Raw genomic sequence first — 17,177 nt, 5'->3', positions numbered from 1 at the left:
TCGCCCCAGTACACTAACCATCTATAGAAGTGTACCCTGACTGGGCACGCTAACACCATGCTCCGGAATTAGTTTACATTGCAGCATTCAAAATGCACAGTTATATATTAATGATGCATAATTTGCCATTACAGACAATATTGTCTCAGATATACTTTACACGGGTACTTTGCAGTTGGATGGATAGATACAATAATTATAATAAGTTATTTACAGATGTATATACATATTTCTTTTGTGTTTCGGTTTGGAGCTTTGTTGGCCGGGGGGGAGGGAGTGTTTATGGTATGTGGTTCGTTGTTTGTTTGGTCTTTTTGGTTACACGATTCGCAGTTTATAAGTTCTCATTCATAGTGCAGTTCATAGTACAGCATACAGTTTATGAATTCATTTCATGGTACATAGTGTTGAGTATGTAGTACTGGTGCATCTGTCACACATTGCACAGTATGAAGTAGTTCATAGTTCGTAGTATGAGAAGTTACGGTTGTCTCAATAAATGGATATATTTAAGTGTGTTTTCTAAAGCCACTCCTGTATAGTATGAGAGTGAGAGTAGATATTCTTATTGTTGCATTTTATGAACTTAGAGGATTATTTGGGGTTGTAAGCTATGGATGACACAGGTCCAGTCTTTGGTGGAGTGGTGGTGTGCCAAACACTTGGCAACCATTGACCACACATTTTCAGTTGGTAACAGATCAAGAAAATGTGCTGGCCAGGATAACAGCCAGGCATCTTCTGTATTGAGGAAGGTCAGGAGAGTGCAGGCAACATGCAGTCATGTATTATCTTGTTGAAACAAAGTGTAAGGGAGGCTTTGAAGATAGGGCAAAGCCACAGGCCTTTACATATCAGAAATGTAATGGCTGCTGCTCAAAGTGCCAAGAATGCCAACAGGTGATTGAGATGTCTATCCAGTGGCACCCTATACTAACACTCATGCTGACCAGCTCATATAACAATGTCCAATCAAAGCTGGCAGCGTGCATTCACGATACCACCAAACACGGATGCAGCTACCATGGTACTTTACACAGAACAAGGATTCATCTCTAAAGATGACACAATGTCATGCTGATGTCCAAGATCATTAATGATTACATCATTGAAGGCACTCCTGTATCTGATGCAGTATCAACAGTAGCCAAAGCCACGGTCGCCGTGCTGACAGTCCATATTGCTGCAAATGTCACTAAAATGTTTGAGCAGAAACCTGCTGCCTTGCAAACGACTCCATTATTCCACTCAGGGTTCATGAGGTGGCTGTACAATTACCTTGTGGCTATGCGGATATGTTGTCTGTCTTCTCTGCTGTTAATGAGGGGGGCTACTGAGATCCTGCACAACATTCTATATGACTACCCTGAACCATCAGAGTCATGGGATTTAACCAATGTGAGATGCAACATGATAAACCACAATACCAGTTCGTTAACAACATTCAAATGCGAACTGAGTATGAGAAAAGTACTTTCAAATCTCTCATTTTATGCATATTTTACTTGCAGCTACTGCTGCCTGCTTTGCATGAGTGTGCTGAATATCTGATGATTTGAGTATCAGAGCATGTTCTGTTATGCAAATTTCATGTTTGCGGCATGCCGCCATTCTAGTGTAAAGGTCTTAATATGTAGGACCATTGATTCAGAAAAATCATACTCTGGTATCAATTCAGAAGAAAGAAAGGAATTATAACGTATTTCTCCCGCCTTCTTAGCATGCCTTCGTGGTGCAGTGGTCAACACGCTTACTGCGTATCCAAGAGGTCCGTAGTTTGATTCCCGACAAGGGCATTTTTCATTTTTCATGTCTCCTGCTTTCCAAAAAATATGTGTATCTACATTAGTGCACAAACTAAAAATGTGTTGAATGATGATTCTCATTCTCCACCACCAAGATTTGGCGAATGGATCACCTAATCCCCAGTAGCCCTTTAAAAGAGAGAATATATGAGGCATTTCTCCTGCCTTCTTAGCATGCCTCCGTGGTGTAGTGGTCAGCATGCTCGGTGCATATTCGAGAGGTCCGTGGTTTGATTCCTGGCGAGCGCATTGCTAATTTTTCACATCATCTGCTTTCCAAAAAATACCTAATGTCTCTACAATATATCTATGGAGAAATACTGCTGTTACTATATTGAATAATGTCAGAAAATGTTTTTTAGATAGGCTTTAATATTCAGTTTGGAAAAATTTAGTTTTGCACATATTTTTTTCTGTTAATGGTACTGAAATCAAATGATATATGAATTCTAAATTTGAAGTAAGATTTTGATATGTATATGAAAATATCAATGGCTCAAAAGAATTGTATTCTAATACTGATTCAGCAGGAAGTAATGAAAAACATTTCTGCAAGAAATAAGTATAATTCTTGACAGTAGAATGAAATTTATTAAAATAAAAAAATATTTATTAAGATATGTTTTAACACAATGTTTTCAAAGAATTAGTACACCTCCCTTTTCAACTAATCGTACTGAAATTAAAGGGTGCACCTCTGAAAGAAAGAAAAATGCAGCATATAGCATCATAACCTGTAAATCAAGGATGTCAAACTTGCGGCCCACAACAAATATTTTTGCGGCCCGGCCAATATATCGGCATATAATAATATATAATAATAGAATAACATATCGACGAATAAAAAAATGAAATGTTTACTGCTAAGTAATTAACGATAATTTATTCAGTGTTGTTAGATTACTCACAGCCAGCTGACACACACACTACTTAAATTACAAATGCGTGTGAGTAGCTTGCGTTCAGCTACCTTCGGCTTTTGGGGGACACGTGCACTCAGAACTTGTACGCATTCCCCGATAGCCGAATGTGGCCGAACTCATGGTCTCAGTTTTCCAATCATAGTTTTGTACGATATATTGGTGCATACATGTGCATGCACTTTGCTTTATTATTAATTATTACTTAATTCATACTGTTACGGATATCATAGTTATTTATTTATTTAGTTTTTTTTTATTTAGAATTGTAATTAGATTTGCTTCATGTTGCCTTAGCAACGCAGGCGATTTTTGAAAAGACAGCTGCGTTGGTAGGTTAAAAATAGAACAGCGCGTGCATTTAATACCTAACAAATAAATATCTCGTAATTGCTGTTGCCATCCACAAAAATAAAGATATTTATAGATATTTCCAGTATATTCGTGAAATTAATTATACAGCTTATAAAAGCCGAGAACAAACAACTCATCTCAGTAGTAGCTGTAGTTCTAGCGAACTGTTTGTTCACTTAATGCTGTGATTGATTTGTAGCGATTTCACTGCGAGATAGAATTAGTTTCTCTGTTTTGAATTGATTTTTGCTAAACGTTTGACATTTTGCAATATTGTTAGAATATTTTTGAAGAAATATTTCAGCATTTTGATTTATCTCTTGTGGAAAGAATAAATTTTTGTTAACTTTTTAATGTTAACAGTGTTTATTCCAGCCCTTTGTATTCAGTATGTCTATATCAAAACCAAGTGGTAGTAAAATTAAACGAAAAATCGCTGACGAACATAGAATATTCCAAGTAAAATGGGAATTAGAATATTTTTGCTGTGAAATAAAAGATAAAATAATCTGCTTGATATATAATAATACTATTAATGTACCAAAGTTATACAATATTAAACGTCATTACGAACAACACAAATCGAAATATAACAATTACGAAGGATTAATGAGAGAAGAAAAGTTGAAAGAGCTCAAGTTAGGAGTGAAAAAGCAACAGTCCATGTTTAGTAAAGTATTGCAAGAAAGTGAAGCGGCGGTACATGCAAGCTACGTCTTGTCCAAGTTGACAGTTAAACATTCGAAGCCTTTTACTGACTGTGATTTCATCAAGGAATGCCTAATGAAAGCTGGAGAAATTGTTTGTCCTGGAAATGTGAAGGCTTTTCAATCAATTTCATTGTCTCGAAATACAGTTGCAGAAGGAGTTACTGATTTAGCCGCGAATTTAAGTGATCAGATCAAAGCAAAATCATCTAGTTTCGAAAGTTTTTCCATTGCCTGTGACGAGAGCACAGATATTAGTGGCAAAGCTCAATTAGCAGTGTTTCTTCGTTCTTGTGACAAGAATTTTAACATTTTTGAGGAATTACTGGAACTAATACCGATGCCTGGTACTACCACAGGAGAAGATATATTTACTTGTGTTTTTGGACTTCTGCAGAAATACAATCTACCTTTGGCAAAATTAAATTCTGTAGCTACAGATGGCGCTCCATCAATGACCGAGAAAAACAAGGGCTTCGTAGCATTACTAAGAAAAAAACTTAGTGAAATTCCCGGTTCAAACATTCATCATATGCATTGTATTATACATCAAGAAGTTCTATGCTCGAAAGTAATAAATATGGAGAATGTTTTGTCATATATAAAAAAAGTTATAAATTTTATAAGATCTCGAGGTTTAAATCAGCGTCAATTCACTGCTTTCTTAAGTGAGTTAGATAGTGAATATTCGGGTTTGTCCTACTATACAGAGGTACTATACAGAGGTTGGTTATCTTGCTCCAAGATTCTCAAACAATTCTGGGATTTGAAAGAAGAAATATGTCAGTTTTTAAAAACGAAAAATCAAGACGTAAGTTTGTTTTACGATCCAATATGGATACAAGATTTATCTTTCTTGGTTGATATAACCAAACACTTAACCGATTTAAATTTATCGTTACAAGGAAAAGATCATATCATTACGAACATGTTTGACATAATTAAAGCATTCCAAATGTCAACTAGTTCTTTGGGAAAAACAACTTAAAAATGAAGATTTGACGCACTTCCCGACGTGCAGCATGAACAAATCAAGTTTAAATGACAGTCGTTTGTATCAAAAATACGCAGAAAAAATTGCAAATTTAACAACTGAATTTGAAATGAGGTTCAATGATTTTAGTTCCCTCTATGTTCGATTTTATGCAAATTGTATTTCTTTCTTTGTACCGAGATGCGGCGCAGACACAAATTTGTTAGGTTTTTAAAGCTCGCGTTTAGAGCTTTGAGGTAGCTGTGAATTACTGGGGTTTCAACTAAGCAGAGGTTCTTCTGAGTTTCTTGGTAAGCCGCTACTGAAGTCTGAGTTTGCAGTGTGGTCTTCACCATTCCTCAACCAACTTACTGTTTGAAAGCCAATAAAGAAGTTTCGGTCAACGTTATAACTCTGAGGTTTCTTGGGTTCTATACTGAAGTAATATCAAGTCAATTTACAGTCCACTATTTTTAAACAACGGGATATACATGTTTTTGGTCCGTCGGCTATGGAGTCGCAGTAAAATTGGTGAGTCAGTGTGTTTTTTTATCTTTCTTATTAGATAATGGAATTTACAACGCTTAAGACTAAAAAGTGTGTAGCTAAAGCTAAGTTAAGTAAACTGAAAGAGAAAATTACAATGACTTACGATTCTGCTGATGTTGATCAGTTAGAACTTTTTAAATCTAGACTAAATAATTTAATGACCGAACTTTCGGATATTTTTAGTAACATATTTGTAGTGTGTGAAGAAAAAGATATTGATGTATTTATAGAAGAACAATAGGTCATACAAGATACTGTTGATGAGTTAATTTTAATGCTAACCAGAGTTAAGAATGTTAAAGGTTAGTGTGGAAACTAAATCTTGTGAAATAGCGAGTACACGCTTACCTAAGCTAACTCTTCCTGTATTTAGTGGCAGTACTGAAGAATGGTTATCATTTTTTTATTTATTTAAAACGGCGATAGTGGATAATGACCGTTTATCAGGTGCACAAAAGCTACAATATTTAAAGGGTTCTTTAAAAGGAGATGCTTTGCGGATTGTTCAAGCTTTAACTATTTGTGACAGGAATTTCAAAATAGCGTAGCATTTATTGTGTCAAAGATTTTCACATAAGAGAGAATTACTTTCATCGTTATTAAAGAAAATCTTGTATTTATCAAACTTACAAGCTGAAATTCCTAGTCAGATATTAGCGTTAGTAGACACTGTAAGAGAACGTGTATGTTCGTTTGAAAATCTAGGTTTCAAAGTGGAGCAATTCGCGGATACTATTTTAATGTTAATAGTACAGTTTAAATTGGATTCTTCGACGAGAGGATGGTGGGAAAGAACATTAAAGAGTGAGAAACTACCAATACTTAATGAGCTGTTAGAGTTCTTGAAATCTCATACCAGAACCTTGCAAGCAGGTAAAATGCAAGGTGTTAAAAAACAAGTTACAAAAGACAAATTAACTTCATTGGCTTCAGAAATTCGCGCGCAGTGTACATATTGTAAAGCCGGTCATTCAGTTTTTAAATGTAATAAGTTTTTAAATCTGAATGTTCAGGAACGCGTTAATTTTGTCAAGAGAAATAATGTTTGTTTTAAATGTTTGGTTTCAAATCATAAAGCTTTCGAGTGTAGAAGTACACATAAATGTAAAGAGTGCTTTAAAAATCATCACACACTACTGCATTTCGAAAGAGTTCAAAATGAACCAAAGGCACATAAAGGAGTTACGAACAGTTCGAATGAATTATCAGTGACGGCTAAGCCATTTTTCCGTGAGCCAGAACCTCGCGCTCAATCGGCTGGGTCAGGGGAGAATATTGCAAGTTCTAGTCCAGTAATTAAATCTTGTGTTTCAGACTTTAATTTTCAGCGTGAAGTTTTATTATATACGGCTGTTATTAAAGTGTTAGATTCATCGGGTGAATACCAATTGCGTAGAGCCCTCCTTGACCCTGGCGGTCACGCAAGCCTGATTTCAGAAGATAGTGTACAAAGGCTAGGGTTAGCAAGAAGAAATGCCAAAGTTTTTATTTCATGTTTAGGGTCTTTGGATACGAAAACTAACGGAATTAAGGAAACAAACTTCGTTCCGCATTTTCCGGCGAAAGTGTCATTTAAAACACCAGTATTTATCATCAATAGAATTATTGGAACTTTGCCGCATTTTACATTGGATAAGAAGTACGTTGAGGAATATAATGATTTAATGTTAGCAGATCCAACATTTTACAAAAGTGCACCTGTTGATATACTTTTAGGCGTAGATATTGCCTTACCTCTTTTAAAGGGAGAAATAATTAAATGCGAAGAAGGTAAACCAGTAGCTTTTCGTTCTGAACTAGGATGGATTATTTCAGGTAGTGTGAATAATTCAACAGAAATTAATCCTACTATCTATGTGAATAATATACAAGTGGAAACTGATCAGATGCTGTCTGACTTTTGGAAATTGGATGCTGTACCTACGTTTGACATGCTTACTAAATCGGAGAGAGCATGTGAAGATTACTTCAAATCGACATATACGAGAGAGGAAAGTGGGATATATACTGTGAAATTACTGTTTTACTCTCTGCCTTCTCAGCTTGGAGATTCCAGACAATTAGCTATGCGTAGATTCCAATCTTTAGAAAATTCACTTCTAAAAAGGCCTCAGATATATGAACAGTATAAGGATTTCATGAGGAAATACCTTGAGCTGAGACATATGGAGGGAGTGCCTGAGGGAGAGATTCTTATTGACTCTACGTATTACATGCCTCATCATGCCGTATTAAAGGAATCAAGTACTACGACTAAACTGAGAGTTGTTTTCTATGCTTCAGCTAAAACGACATCGGGTCTTTCATTAAATGATATTTTTATGGTTGGGCCAAGAGTTCAGCAAGAGCTGTTTCCAATTCTTCTACAGTTTAGAACTCACAAAATTGCAGTATGTGCCGATGTAGAAAAGATGTTCAGACAAATTCGTGTCCACCCAGAAGATACAAATTGGCAACGAATGCTTTGGAGGGATAGTCCTAGTGAGCCCTTGAGTACATTTAGATTAGTGACAGTTACATATGGGACTGCCTGTGTGCCATATTTGTCTACCAGAGTAATGAAACAACTTGCATTAGATGAACAAGTGAGATTCCCTTTAGCATCAAAAATTTCCCTTCGTGATTTTTATGTTGATGATTTGCTTGCAGGGGCACAAAGTGAAGAGAAAGCGAATGTTCTAGTTCAGCAGTTGAATGAAATGATGAAAAGGGGTGGATTCTGCTTAAGGAAGTGGATTTCAAACAGTTCGGCTATTTTAGACAATATTCCCGAGTGCTTACAAGAATCCAGCATTTCTCTTGAAATAACCAGTGACACGCAAGTAAAGGTATTGGGATATAATTGGAACAACTCTAGTGATACATTTCATTTTTCGGTATGCATAAGTGATAAAGAGTTTACTAAGAGGACTATTTTACCAGAGGTAGCCAAAATCTTTGATACAATGGGATGGTTAGCGCCAACAATAATATACGCGAAAATATTATTACAAGAGTTATGGAACTTGCAGCTGGGTTGGGATGAACTCGTTGATAAGAGAATAAGTAGAAAATGGAAGCGTTTCTATCTAGAATTGCCCTTACTTTCAAGCTTACAATTTCCGAGGTATGTCTTGAGTCCGAAGGCAGTAGTTATAGAAATCCATGCTTTCTGCGACACTTCAGAAAAAGCTAATTGTGCAGTCATCTGTCTTCGAACAATCAACCTTGATTCGTCAGTCAAGGACAGACTTCTGACATTGAAAACTAGAGTAGCGCCCTTAAAGACCCAGTCTCTTCCGAGACTAGAGTTGTGTGCTGCGTTACTTTTAACCAACCTCTTACATGCAGTATTATCATGCATAGAACTGCCTATTAACAATATATACGCATGGACCGACTCGCAGGTTACATTGGCATGGGTTTCGTCCGAACCTTGCCGTTGGCTACCTTTTGTGGCAAATCGAGTTGCAAAAATCCAGGAAGCTGTTCCATGTATTCAATGGAATTATGTAGCTGGGAAACAAAATCCTGCAGACTGTGGGACCAGAGGTTTTATTCCATCAGAATTCTTACAATGTGAGTTATGGATGAAGGGACCGCAGTGGTTAAACGAATCCGTAATTCATGTACAGCAAAATTCAAGTGTAGAATTAGAGGGTGAAGTTATGTTGAAGGAATTGAAAAAGAGTTTCAGTTCAAGTGCTTCCAAATTTGAAGAGCCTAGTGTGTTTTCAAGATTTTCGTCATGGTTAAAGTTATGTCGGGTGTTAGCATGGTGTTTAAGATTTAGAAATAATTGTAGTAAGTTACCTACAGAGCGTATAAAGGGTTATTTATCTACTGAAGAATTCTGTGAAGTTACTTCTATGATTGTTGGGATTGTACAAAGAGCCGAATTTCCAGAAGAATTATTCTGTTTAGAATCTGGTAAACCCTTGAAGACATCAAGTAAATTACTGTCTTTAAGTCCTTTCTTGGATTCCGCTGGAGTAATGCGTGTAGGCGGAAGGCTCAGAAACTCTACAGTTTCAAATAATCAGAAACATCCTATGATTTTACCTAAGAATCACAATATTACGCATTTAATTATTAAGCATTATCATGACATGTATCTTCACGCAGGTACGCAGCTACTCACTTCTGCCATACGACATAGATTTTGGATTGTGAATGCTAGAGATATTATAAGAAAGTGTATAAACTAATGTGTTATCTGCCATAGAGTTAGAGCGCAAACTGCAACTCAGCTAATGGCAGATTTACCCACTTCAAGAGTTACTCAAAGTAGAGCTTTTTCTCGTGTAGGGATGTAGGGATTGATTTAGCAGGACCATTTAACGTTAAATATTGTCCTGGTAGAGGAGTCAAAATCTTTAAGTGTTATATATGTCTATTTATTTGTTTTACTACAAGAGCAATACACTTAGAATTAGTTGGAGATCTTTCAACAAAATCATTCCTCATGACACTTAAGCGGTTTATAGCTCGTAGAGGCAAACCGTGCGAAATTCACAGTGATTGTGCAACGAATTTTATAGGAGCTAATAAAGAATTAAGAAAAGCCTTTTCTATTGTTCAACGTGATGAACAGCTACAGGGTTATATTTCTTCAGAAAATATTAAACGGTTATTTAATCCTCCCTCTACCCCTCATTTTGGAGGGCTTTGGGAAGCGGGTATCAAGTCTATGAAACATCACTTAAAAAGATGTTTAGGAACACTTATTTTAACATATGAGGAATTTTTGACATTAATAACCCAAATTGAATCCTGTCTTAATTCTAGGCCTTTGGTACCAGCTTCAAGTGATTGTAGCGACTTGGAGGCGATAACACCAGGACACTTTTTAACCGGAGCGGCTTTAAGCGCTATTCCAGAATCTAACCAAATTCAAGAAACCATGAGCTGCAGTGATCGTTGGAGAAACGTGCAAAGGTTATGTCAACATTTCTGGAAGAGATGGAGCAGTGAGTATTTATCTAGGTTGCAGCAGAGACCCAAGTGGTGCAAGTTACAACAAGATCTGAAGGTTGGTGATATGGTTCTTATTAAGAACGAAAATCTACATCCGCTGCGTTGGAAATAGGAAGAATTACTTAAGTATACCCTGGTCTTGATGAGAAAGTTCGAGTGGTGAGTTTACGCACTTCGAATGGTGAAATAAAACGACCTATAGCAAAGCTATGTGCTTTTAGAGACTTTAATTTTTATTTTCAGGTTTATTCAGTTCAACAGATTAAATTTATTGTTTGAAACCCCTTGGGACTTCAAGACTGGGGGTATGTTCGATATTATGCAAATTGTATTTTTTTCTTTGTACCGAGGAACGGCGCAGACGCAAATTTGTTAGGTTTTTAAAGCTCGCGTTTAGAGCTTTGAGGTAGCTGTGAATTACTGGAGTTTCAACTAAGCAGAGGTTCTTCTGAGTTTCTTGGTAAGCTGCTACTGAAGTCGGAGTTTGCAGTGTAGTCTTCGCCGTTCCTCAACCAACTTACTGTTTGAAAGCCAATAAAGAAGTTTCGGTCAACGTTATGACTCTGAGGTTTCTTGGGTTCTATACTGAAGTAATATCAAGTCAATTTACAGTCCACTATTTTTAAACAACAGAACGTACAGAAGACAATTTTTTTTTGTCTGTTTGTTTGTTTTCTTTGATTTTCTCAATAAGTATTGACTCAGTACCCAGCCATATGCAAATGGAGGTGATCGAGATTCAATGCGACTCAAATTTGAAAGCAAAATTCATTGAAGTGGGCGTGCTTGAATTTTACAAATATTTACCAGCCAGGTTTGAAAATACTCGAAAATTCGCATATGAAATTATTTCCATGTTTGGTAGCACTTATTGGTGCGAGCAGTTATTTTCAGTCATGAAAGGTAATAAGTCTCCTATTAGAAACCGTATTAATGATGCTCACCTTGGGTCAGCTATTGGGAAGTTATCACTGCAAACAAAATTTCTCCCGAAATAGGAAAGATAATAGCAGAGAAGAGATGTCAAGTATCAGGACGTAAACATTAAATTTTTCTTGTTCTTTTCTATATAAATATATATATATATATGTTTATTATTGTATTATTCGAAATAAATCTATGTTTCTATCAATATTGATTTTTTTTTTTTTTTTTTTTTTTTTTTTTTCGGCCCGCCTAAAGTTAAACCTTGTTTGTTTGGCCCAAGTGTACCTATGAGTTTGACATCCCTGCTGTAAATGATGATGACAAATTTCAGTGAACTCTGAAATGTATTTGGTATAGGCTCACAAATTTTATGCTGATAGAATAAATATACTTGTGCTACTTGTTGATTTTTCACACACAGAACCATCTTAATCACAATGGAAATGATTAACAAATTTTCTATAGCCTCAATACAGACTCATATCACTTTTATATCTTTGGGTTACTTTGCAAAGTGTCTAGTGCAATGCACAAATATAAGAAATGGTACATTTCTAGTTGAAGATACAACCCAACACATTTCCTTTCCATAAGAATCTAAGCTTGAGAATAGACATAATGATTCAGTGACAACACTATATTGAGAAATTATGCTACTTTTATTTGCATATTTCTTAATTTCTTCATTGTACAACAACAAAGAAGCTGCTTTTCGGTTTTCCTTCATAATCACCAATGCAGAAAGAATATTTTGAATTAGGTACAATGAGTGTGTTTCCAAGGAATTCATTTTAGCACATGTGAAAGAACAGCTCTGAAACTTTTCTTTAATGACCAAAACAAAAAGTAAAGAATAAGACAGTTCCTCAACCTGGAAATTTAAAATGGAATAAAATTTAAAAGGAAGGGGGAAAGTTTTCTGAAAATTTAATTCAGATATTTAAGGTAGGTAAAATTCACAATGCAGTTATTTTTTGAATAGCCCACAAAATTCAAAAGAACGATTCTGAGCTAAATTCTGCTCTTTATATTACCTTGTTACCTAGAATGTGTCCATTGCTTGCTATTCATCTGGACTCAGGTACCAAAACACAATGCAAAGCTTGTGATACAGGAGTGACTGAATGAAGCCATGACAGTGCTTTCAATTTGGTGCACAAAAAATAACATGACAGTAAATTTTGTTCAAACTACAGTTTAATCCTTTTCACTGAACCACTAGGGCACTCTGCCCTGAAATGAAGTTTGAAGGTGCTTGGAATGCAAATACAGATAAATTTAAATACCCAGGTGTTATCTTTGATAACAAGTTGAGCTGGAGATTACATGTAGAGTCAGTCATAGAATGCTCTAATCAAAAGATGCTTGGTTGGCTTCTTGTGGGGATGTGGCAGCTGTAAATATTACTTGTAAGACATTGGTATTACCTTTGATCCTATACTACTGTGAACAAGACATAACGAAAAGTGAGCAATTCTCATGAAATTTCAAATTTTTCAAAATCAAGCAGATTTATTACTTGAGGTGTTCAATCTACCCTTATTCAAGTCATACTATTATTAAAAATTTGCCCATAAGAACTATTATTAAAGACACAGTTGTTACCTTATATGAAAAATTGCTTGACATTGGAGATCCTTTCTGGACTAATCTAGACACAGCTAGAAATCTCAAAAGCCAGTATGGATTCGAACAAAAAGTTTAAAAATAAGAGGAAATGTGTCTAATTGATCGAATACAAGAAATTGTGCTGCCAACCAACCCTCTTTCTATGTTTCAAATTGAGACGCACATTTATTTGATTAATTCACTCACCAAGAATGAAACATATATAGAGGTCTTGAAATGTCTTGCCCTGGAAACCATTAATACTAAATTACCCAAATCATAATTGACAAACAGGTCATCTAGCAATGATCTAACATCTGCAGGTTCAGGAGCCTTTCTTCCTTTTATGCCTCTGCTGGGTAACACTGAAATGCCTTTGATGGTGAGGTGGAGGCTCTCAATTTACCGTGAAACAATTATTGGGACTACATTTTAAATTTAAGATTGCTATCCTGCTATCAGATTCAAGAGCAGCAATTCAAGCCATTGGCTCTTTAAAAACCTCTATATCAACAGAAGTTCTTCAGTATCTAGAATTAATCCAAAGCTTATTGCAGCAAAATAAGAATATTAGAATACAGTGGATCCCTGGACACAGAGACATCTATCGTAATGAACACACAGATTTCCTTGCACGAAAAGGTGCATCATTATTACAATCAATAAACTCAAATCTGTTATATCACTCAATAAAGCTACACATAAAACACTCTATGCAAAGACTTCATATAACTGTCCATGAAAAATCTCATTCATGAAAACATAAAACAGTCTAGGAAAGACAAAATGCCATCCAACTACTGGATAGTATGAACACGAAACAATGGAAGGCTGAATACCTCACTTGCGTCCCAGAATATCCATGAAGTAATGCTGTGGCTTTTTTTTTTGGAGGGGGGGCTGCTTACAAGCCATGATTTGCCTTGGGGAGCATCTTTACCAAACTGGTACATTTGCTCAACCATTTTGCCCATTCTGTGATCTCATGAAATCCATGAACAGAAAGCACTTTCATTACTGTGGGGCACTTCTTGGTTATGACTCCAAGACCATCCGATACTGGCATGACAGAAACTGTCTTAGCCAATGACTCTTGGTCACTTCTGTTATGTTCTGTCTTTGAATTTCTTGCGTTTTGCCTTGCCATTAGAAATAATAATAAAAACAATATTACCTAGAACTACAGTGCATGAATATCCCATAAAAAGGTAACAACATGAACAATAAAAAAATTTAATTCCAGCAAAAATTCAAAGAAAATACTGAATGGCCCTGAACCATAAAATAATCTTGGATTACACTTTGCAGCAGTTACAAAATTTTCACTTTCACGTTTTCTATCAAAAAAAACATGTATACGCCTATCATGCAACCTATGATACTATATATCATAATCATGAAATTATACATTTGAGAGTTACATAATATTGTAAATTGAGAATTGCACTAAAAAAATTAAATCCAAGTAACCAAGTTAAAATTAAAGTAATGTAATGCATTTTACTTATGCTTATTTATCAAGTTTTTATGCTTTTTTTTTTTTTTTTGTGATTTGATTTTGTTGAATTACAGTTCATAAAGTAAAAACTCAAAAAGAACAAAATTCATACCTGAGAATATATAGGCAAAGCTTTTATTCCAAAGCATAGTTCAAGAGTATTTTGTGTTACCATTAAAACTGATAAAGTCTAGAATGAAAAGAAAGGGACAAATTTCTTATAAATTATATAGTTCATCACTAATATTAAAAATAAAATAATATTCAATAAATTATACTGCTGAAGTCAAAAAAATTAATTTATACATGAAATGAAACAATGCATCGAACATATAGAAAAATATGCAGCTGATCGGTGCACTTATTTTTTTATGCTTGAAATGCTACAGACACTTATATTATTTGCACTTCTATGGACTGTGAACTCGTAAAATACATGCATGGCATACAAATCCTGATTTTTCCTAGTACTCACCTTATTCACTACATAAATAGTAATGTCCAAATTACTATTTTCAACAACTGACAAACCGATAATGTCCAAATAACTAATTTAAAGAATTTACAAACTGATAGCAAACGTTTAGCAAAACATTACTTAAAAATACCTTTAAAAACACACATGTCAACTACAATTTTGTGGCTTTGTTTTTATAGATATAATATATATATATATATATATATATATATATATATATATTAATTACTTTGCAGTTTAAATTTAACACATACAGATTAATATGAAAATCTCCTGTGCTGACATGTTCTTCGGTCTACAAGAATACTAATTTGTCTACAACTCATTTTATGCATAAACCAAAAATTTATTCATAAAACTTTAAAAAATCAAGTTGTCAATAACTTGATAAATTTCCATATAAAATAGCTTCTTTGTTGTTCTTTTTAACTATAATAAACTCAAACTTTAAACTTTTAACTATAATAAATTTTACAGAAGTGATTTACAGAATTAAAAACACCCTGGCACAGGTCAGTCTGTTTCAAACAGCAAACCATTCTGTGCCATTTTATTATATTTTGCCCCTGAAGTACAAATTTAAAAAAAAACAGTAATATCAATAGATGTGATACTTTTTATCAGTAAGGCCAAAAATGAAATAATAAGAAAAAGAGACGAAGTATGGAAGAAGGCTCTTAAACACTTTAAGAACATGACTGAAAGTAAAAAGTAGAAGTAGTCACAAAAGGTAGATTTTGATGGTTTGGTGTATTTAATTATGGCAAAGTACTGGAGGGCTATCTGCCTAAGAAGACAGATGCCTTCATGGTAGACTTTCTAAGGGAAACTGGCTTTCCATACATGTTACATATGGGGAAAACCATGAAAACGTCCATTCAGCCAACCTGTTTGCCGAAATTGAAACCCAGTATTACATATTTCCATCATCATTCTGACTAGAGGGCGCTGTGTTCGTCCCAATAGTCAGTGGCAGGCAGGATACTAAAGGTGTAGGACATGGAAGGCAGAGATGCCTAATAATATATCTCTAATTGATTGAAATTTATTCAGGCTACACGCGAGGAAAAACCACAAAATCCAATGCAGCCAGCTCATTCAGCCATCAGAACCGGGTTAAAACTTGCATTGTTCTAGTCTTGGCCAAAAGTTGACACAAGAACAATAAATATTCTTCCCATTTTATTATTATTATTTATTTATCCCAATTCTTGGGACTGATACTTGAAGAAAATGTATTAAAAAATTATTATTAATAGTGTGATAGATGAAGCTTCTATTAACGAAGAGGTAACAGTCTGCCCCCCAATGAACTAATTTCTGGTGTTCAAGTGGAATGAAACAGAAATAGAGTTGTAAACCTTTTAGAAGGGCTATAGCTTCAATCTAATGATCTCCCATCTTTGAACCATGGAATTTCTTGAATCATCACATTACATCACCACATAGATGGTCAGCGACAGCAAAATTTTCAGTTTTATCCGCAAGGAAAACAAGATATTTAACTAAGAAAGCAACAGATTGGATGAGAAGATGCATATATTATAATTAATAGCCTCATAGAAGAAACAAGGCCTATGTACAACAAATTGGGGGAGGTGACCAAATAGCATTGCATTCTATTTATGGCTATCTACATTGCGCTAAACACATTAACTCTTCCTGAACACAACAAAAGCATAATAGGAGTTTATATTTACAAAACAAAATGGAATTACACAAAGTATATTTCACACTAATAAAATTTAATTTTTACTCAACACCTAAAAAACTGGAAATTCCAAGTGATAACTTCGCAAAATCTAAAGCAGTAATTTTAAAACACATAAGTAACAGGTGCATTTTTCTGCAGTTTCTTAAAGAAAGCTCATAATGCTCGAAGTTTGTTTTTACAACAAAACGAATGAAAATTAAGTGCAATATTTTGAAAGCAACTTTTATAATCACATATAAATTTTATTTATTCAACTTGAAACATGCACATTAACATTAATAAGCACAGACTTTGTTTTAAAACACTGCCCACAAAATTTACATTTCAAATGAGTAACACATTGCTACTTACCGTTAAAATTAGTAAAACCAACATTACAAATGGATAACCACAGTTCTTCCTAAGGTTTGACTTTTTGGATGAATAACCTGCAAAACAATTATTATTATTATTATTACCATATTAAATTAGGAATCATAAATTTATGCAATATACTAATGAAAACAAAAGGAAGAAATAAAGTATACATCAGTTACTGAACATTTAAAAAAGGGCATCTCCTGAGCAAATGAAAAGGATGCATAATCACAAGTCTGTAGACAGTTATTTTTCACGTTTACATTAGAAATATTGCCTTTAGGAGACTGGTAATATATTTTAGACAAACACCAGTGACCTAGCCATGAAA

The 17,177-nt window shown here is 34.7% G+C and overlaps 1 protein-coding gene across 2 annotated transcripts in view; it reads right to left on the bottom strand.

Annotated features, from left to right (window-relative positions):
• lili (LMBR1-like protein lilipod) overlaps positions 1 to 17,177 on the bottom strand; it is a 119,995-nt gene that overhangs the window by 20,561 nt on the left and 82,257 nt on the right. For both annotated transcript variants that reach the window (XM_035368081.2, XM_035368080.2), the window contains 2 exons: positions 16,841 to 16,917; positions 14,410 to 14,487 (listed from right to left, as the gene is read on the bottom strand). In XM_035368081.2, the coding sequence (XP_035223972.2) occupies positions 14,410 to 14,487; positions 16,841 to 16,917 (155 nt within the window). The remainder of the gene's footprint in view (positions 1 to 14,409; positions 14,488 to 16,840; positions 16,918 to 17,177) is intronic.

The sequence above is a fragment of the Stegodyphus dumicola genome, chromosome X2 (genome assembly GCF_044657685.1).
Source record: "Stegodyphus dumicola isolate Sdum_Otavi_A_Nest chromosome X2, ASM4465768v1".
Classification (NCBI taxonomy): Eukaryota; Metazoa; Arthropoda; class Arachnida; order Araneae; family Eresidae; genus Stegodyphus; species Stegodyphus dumicola.
This window is presented reverse-complemented; position numbering and strand designations above follow the sequence as displayed.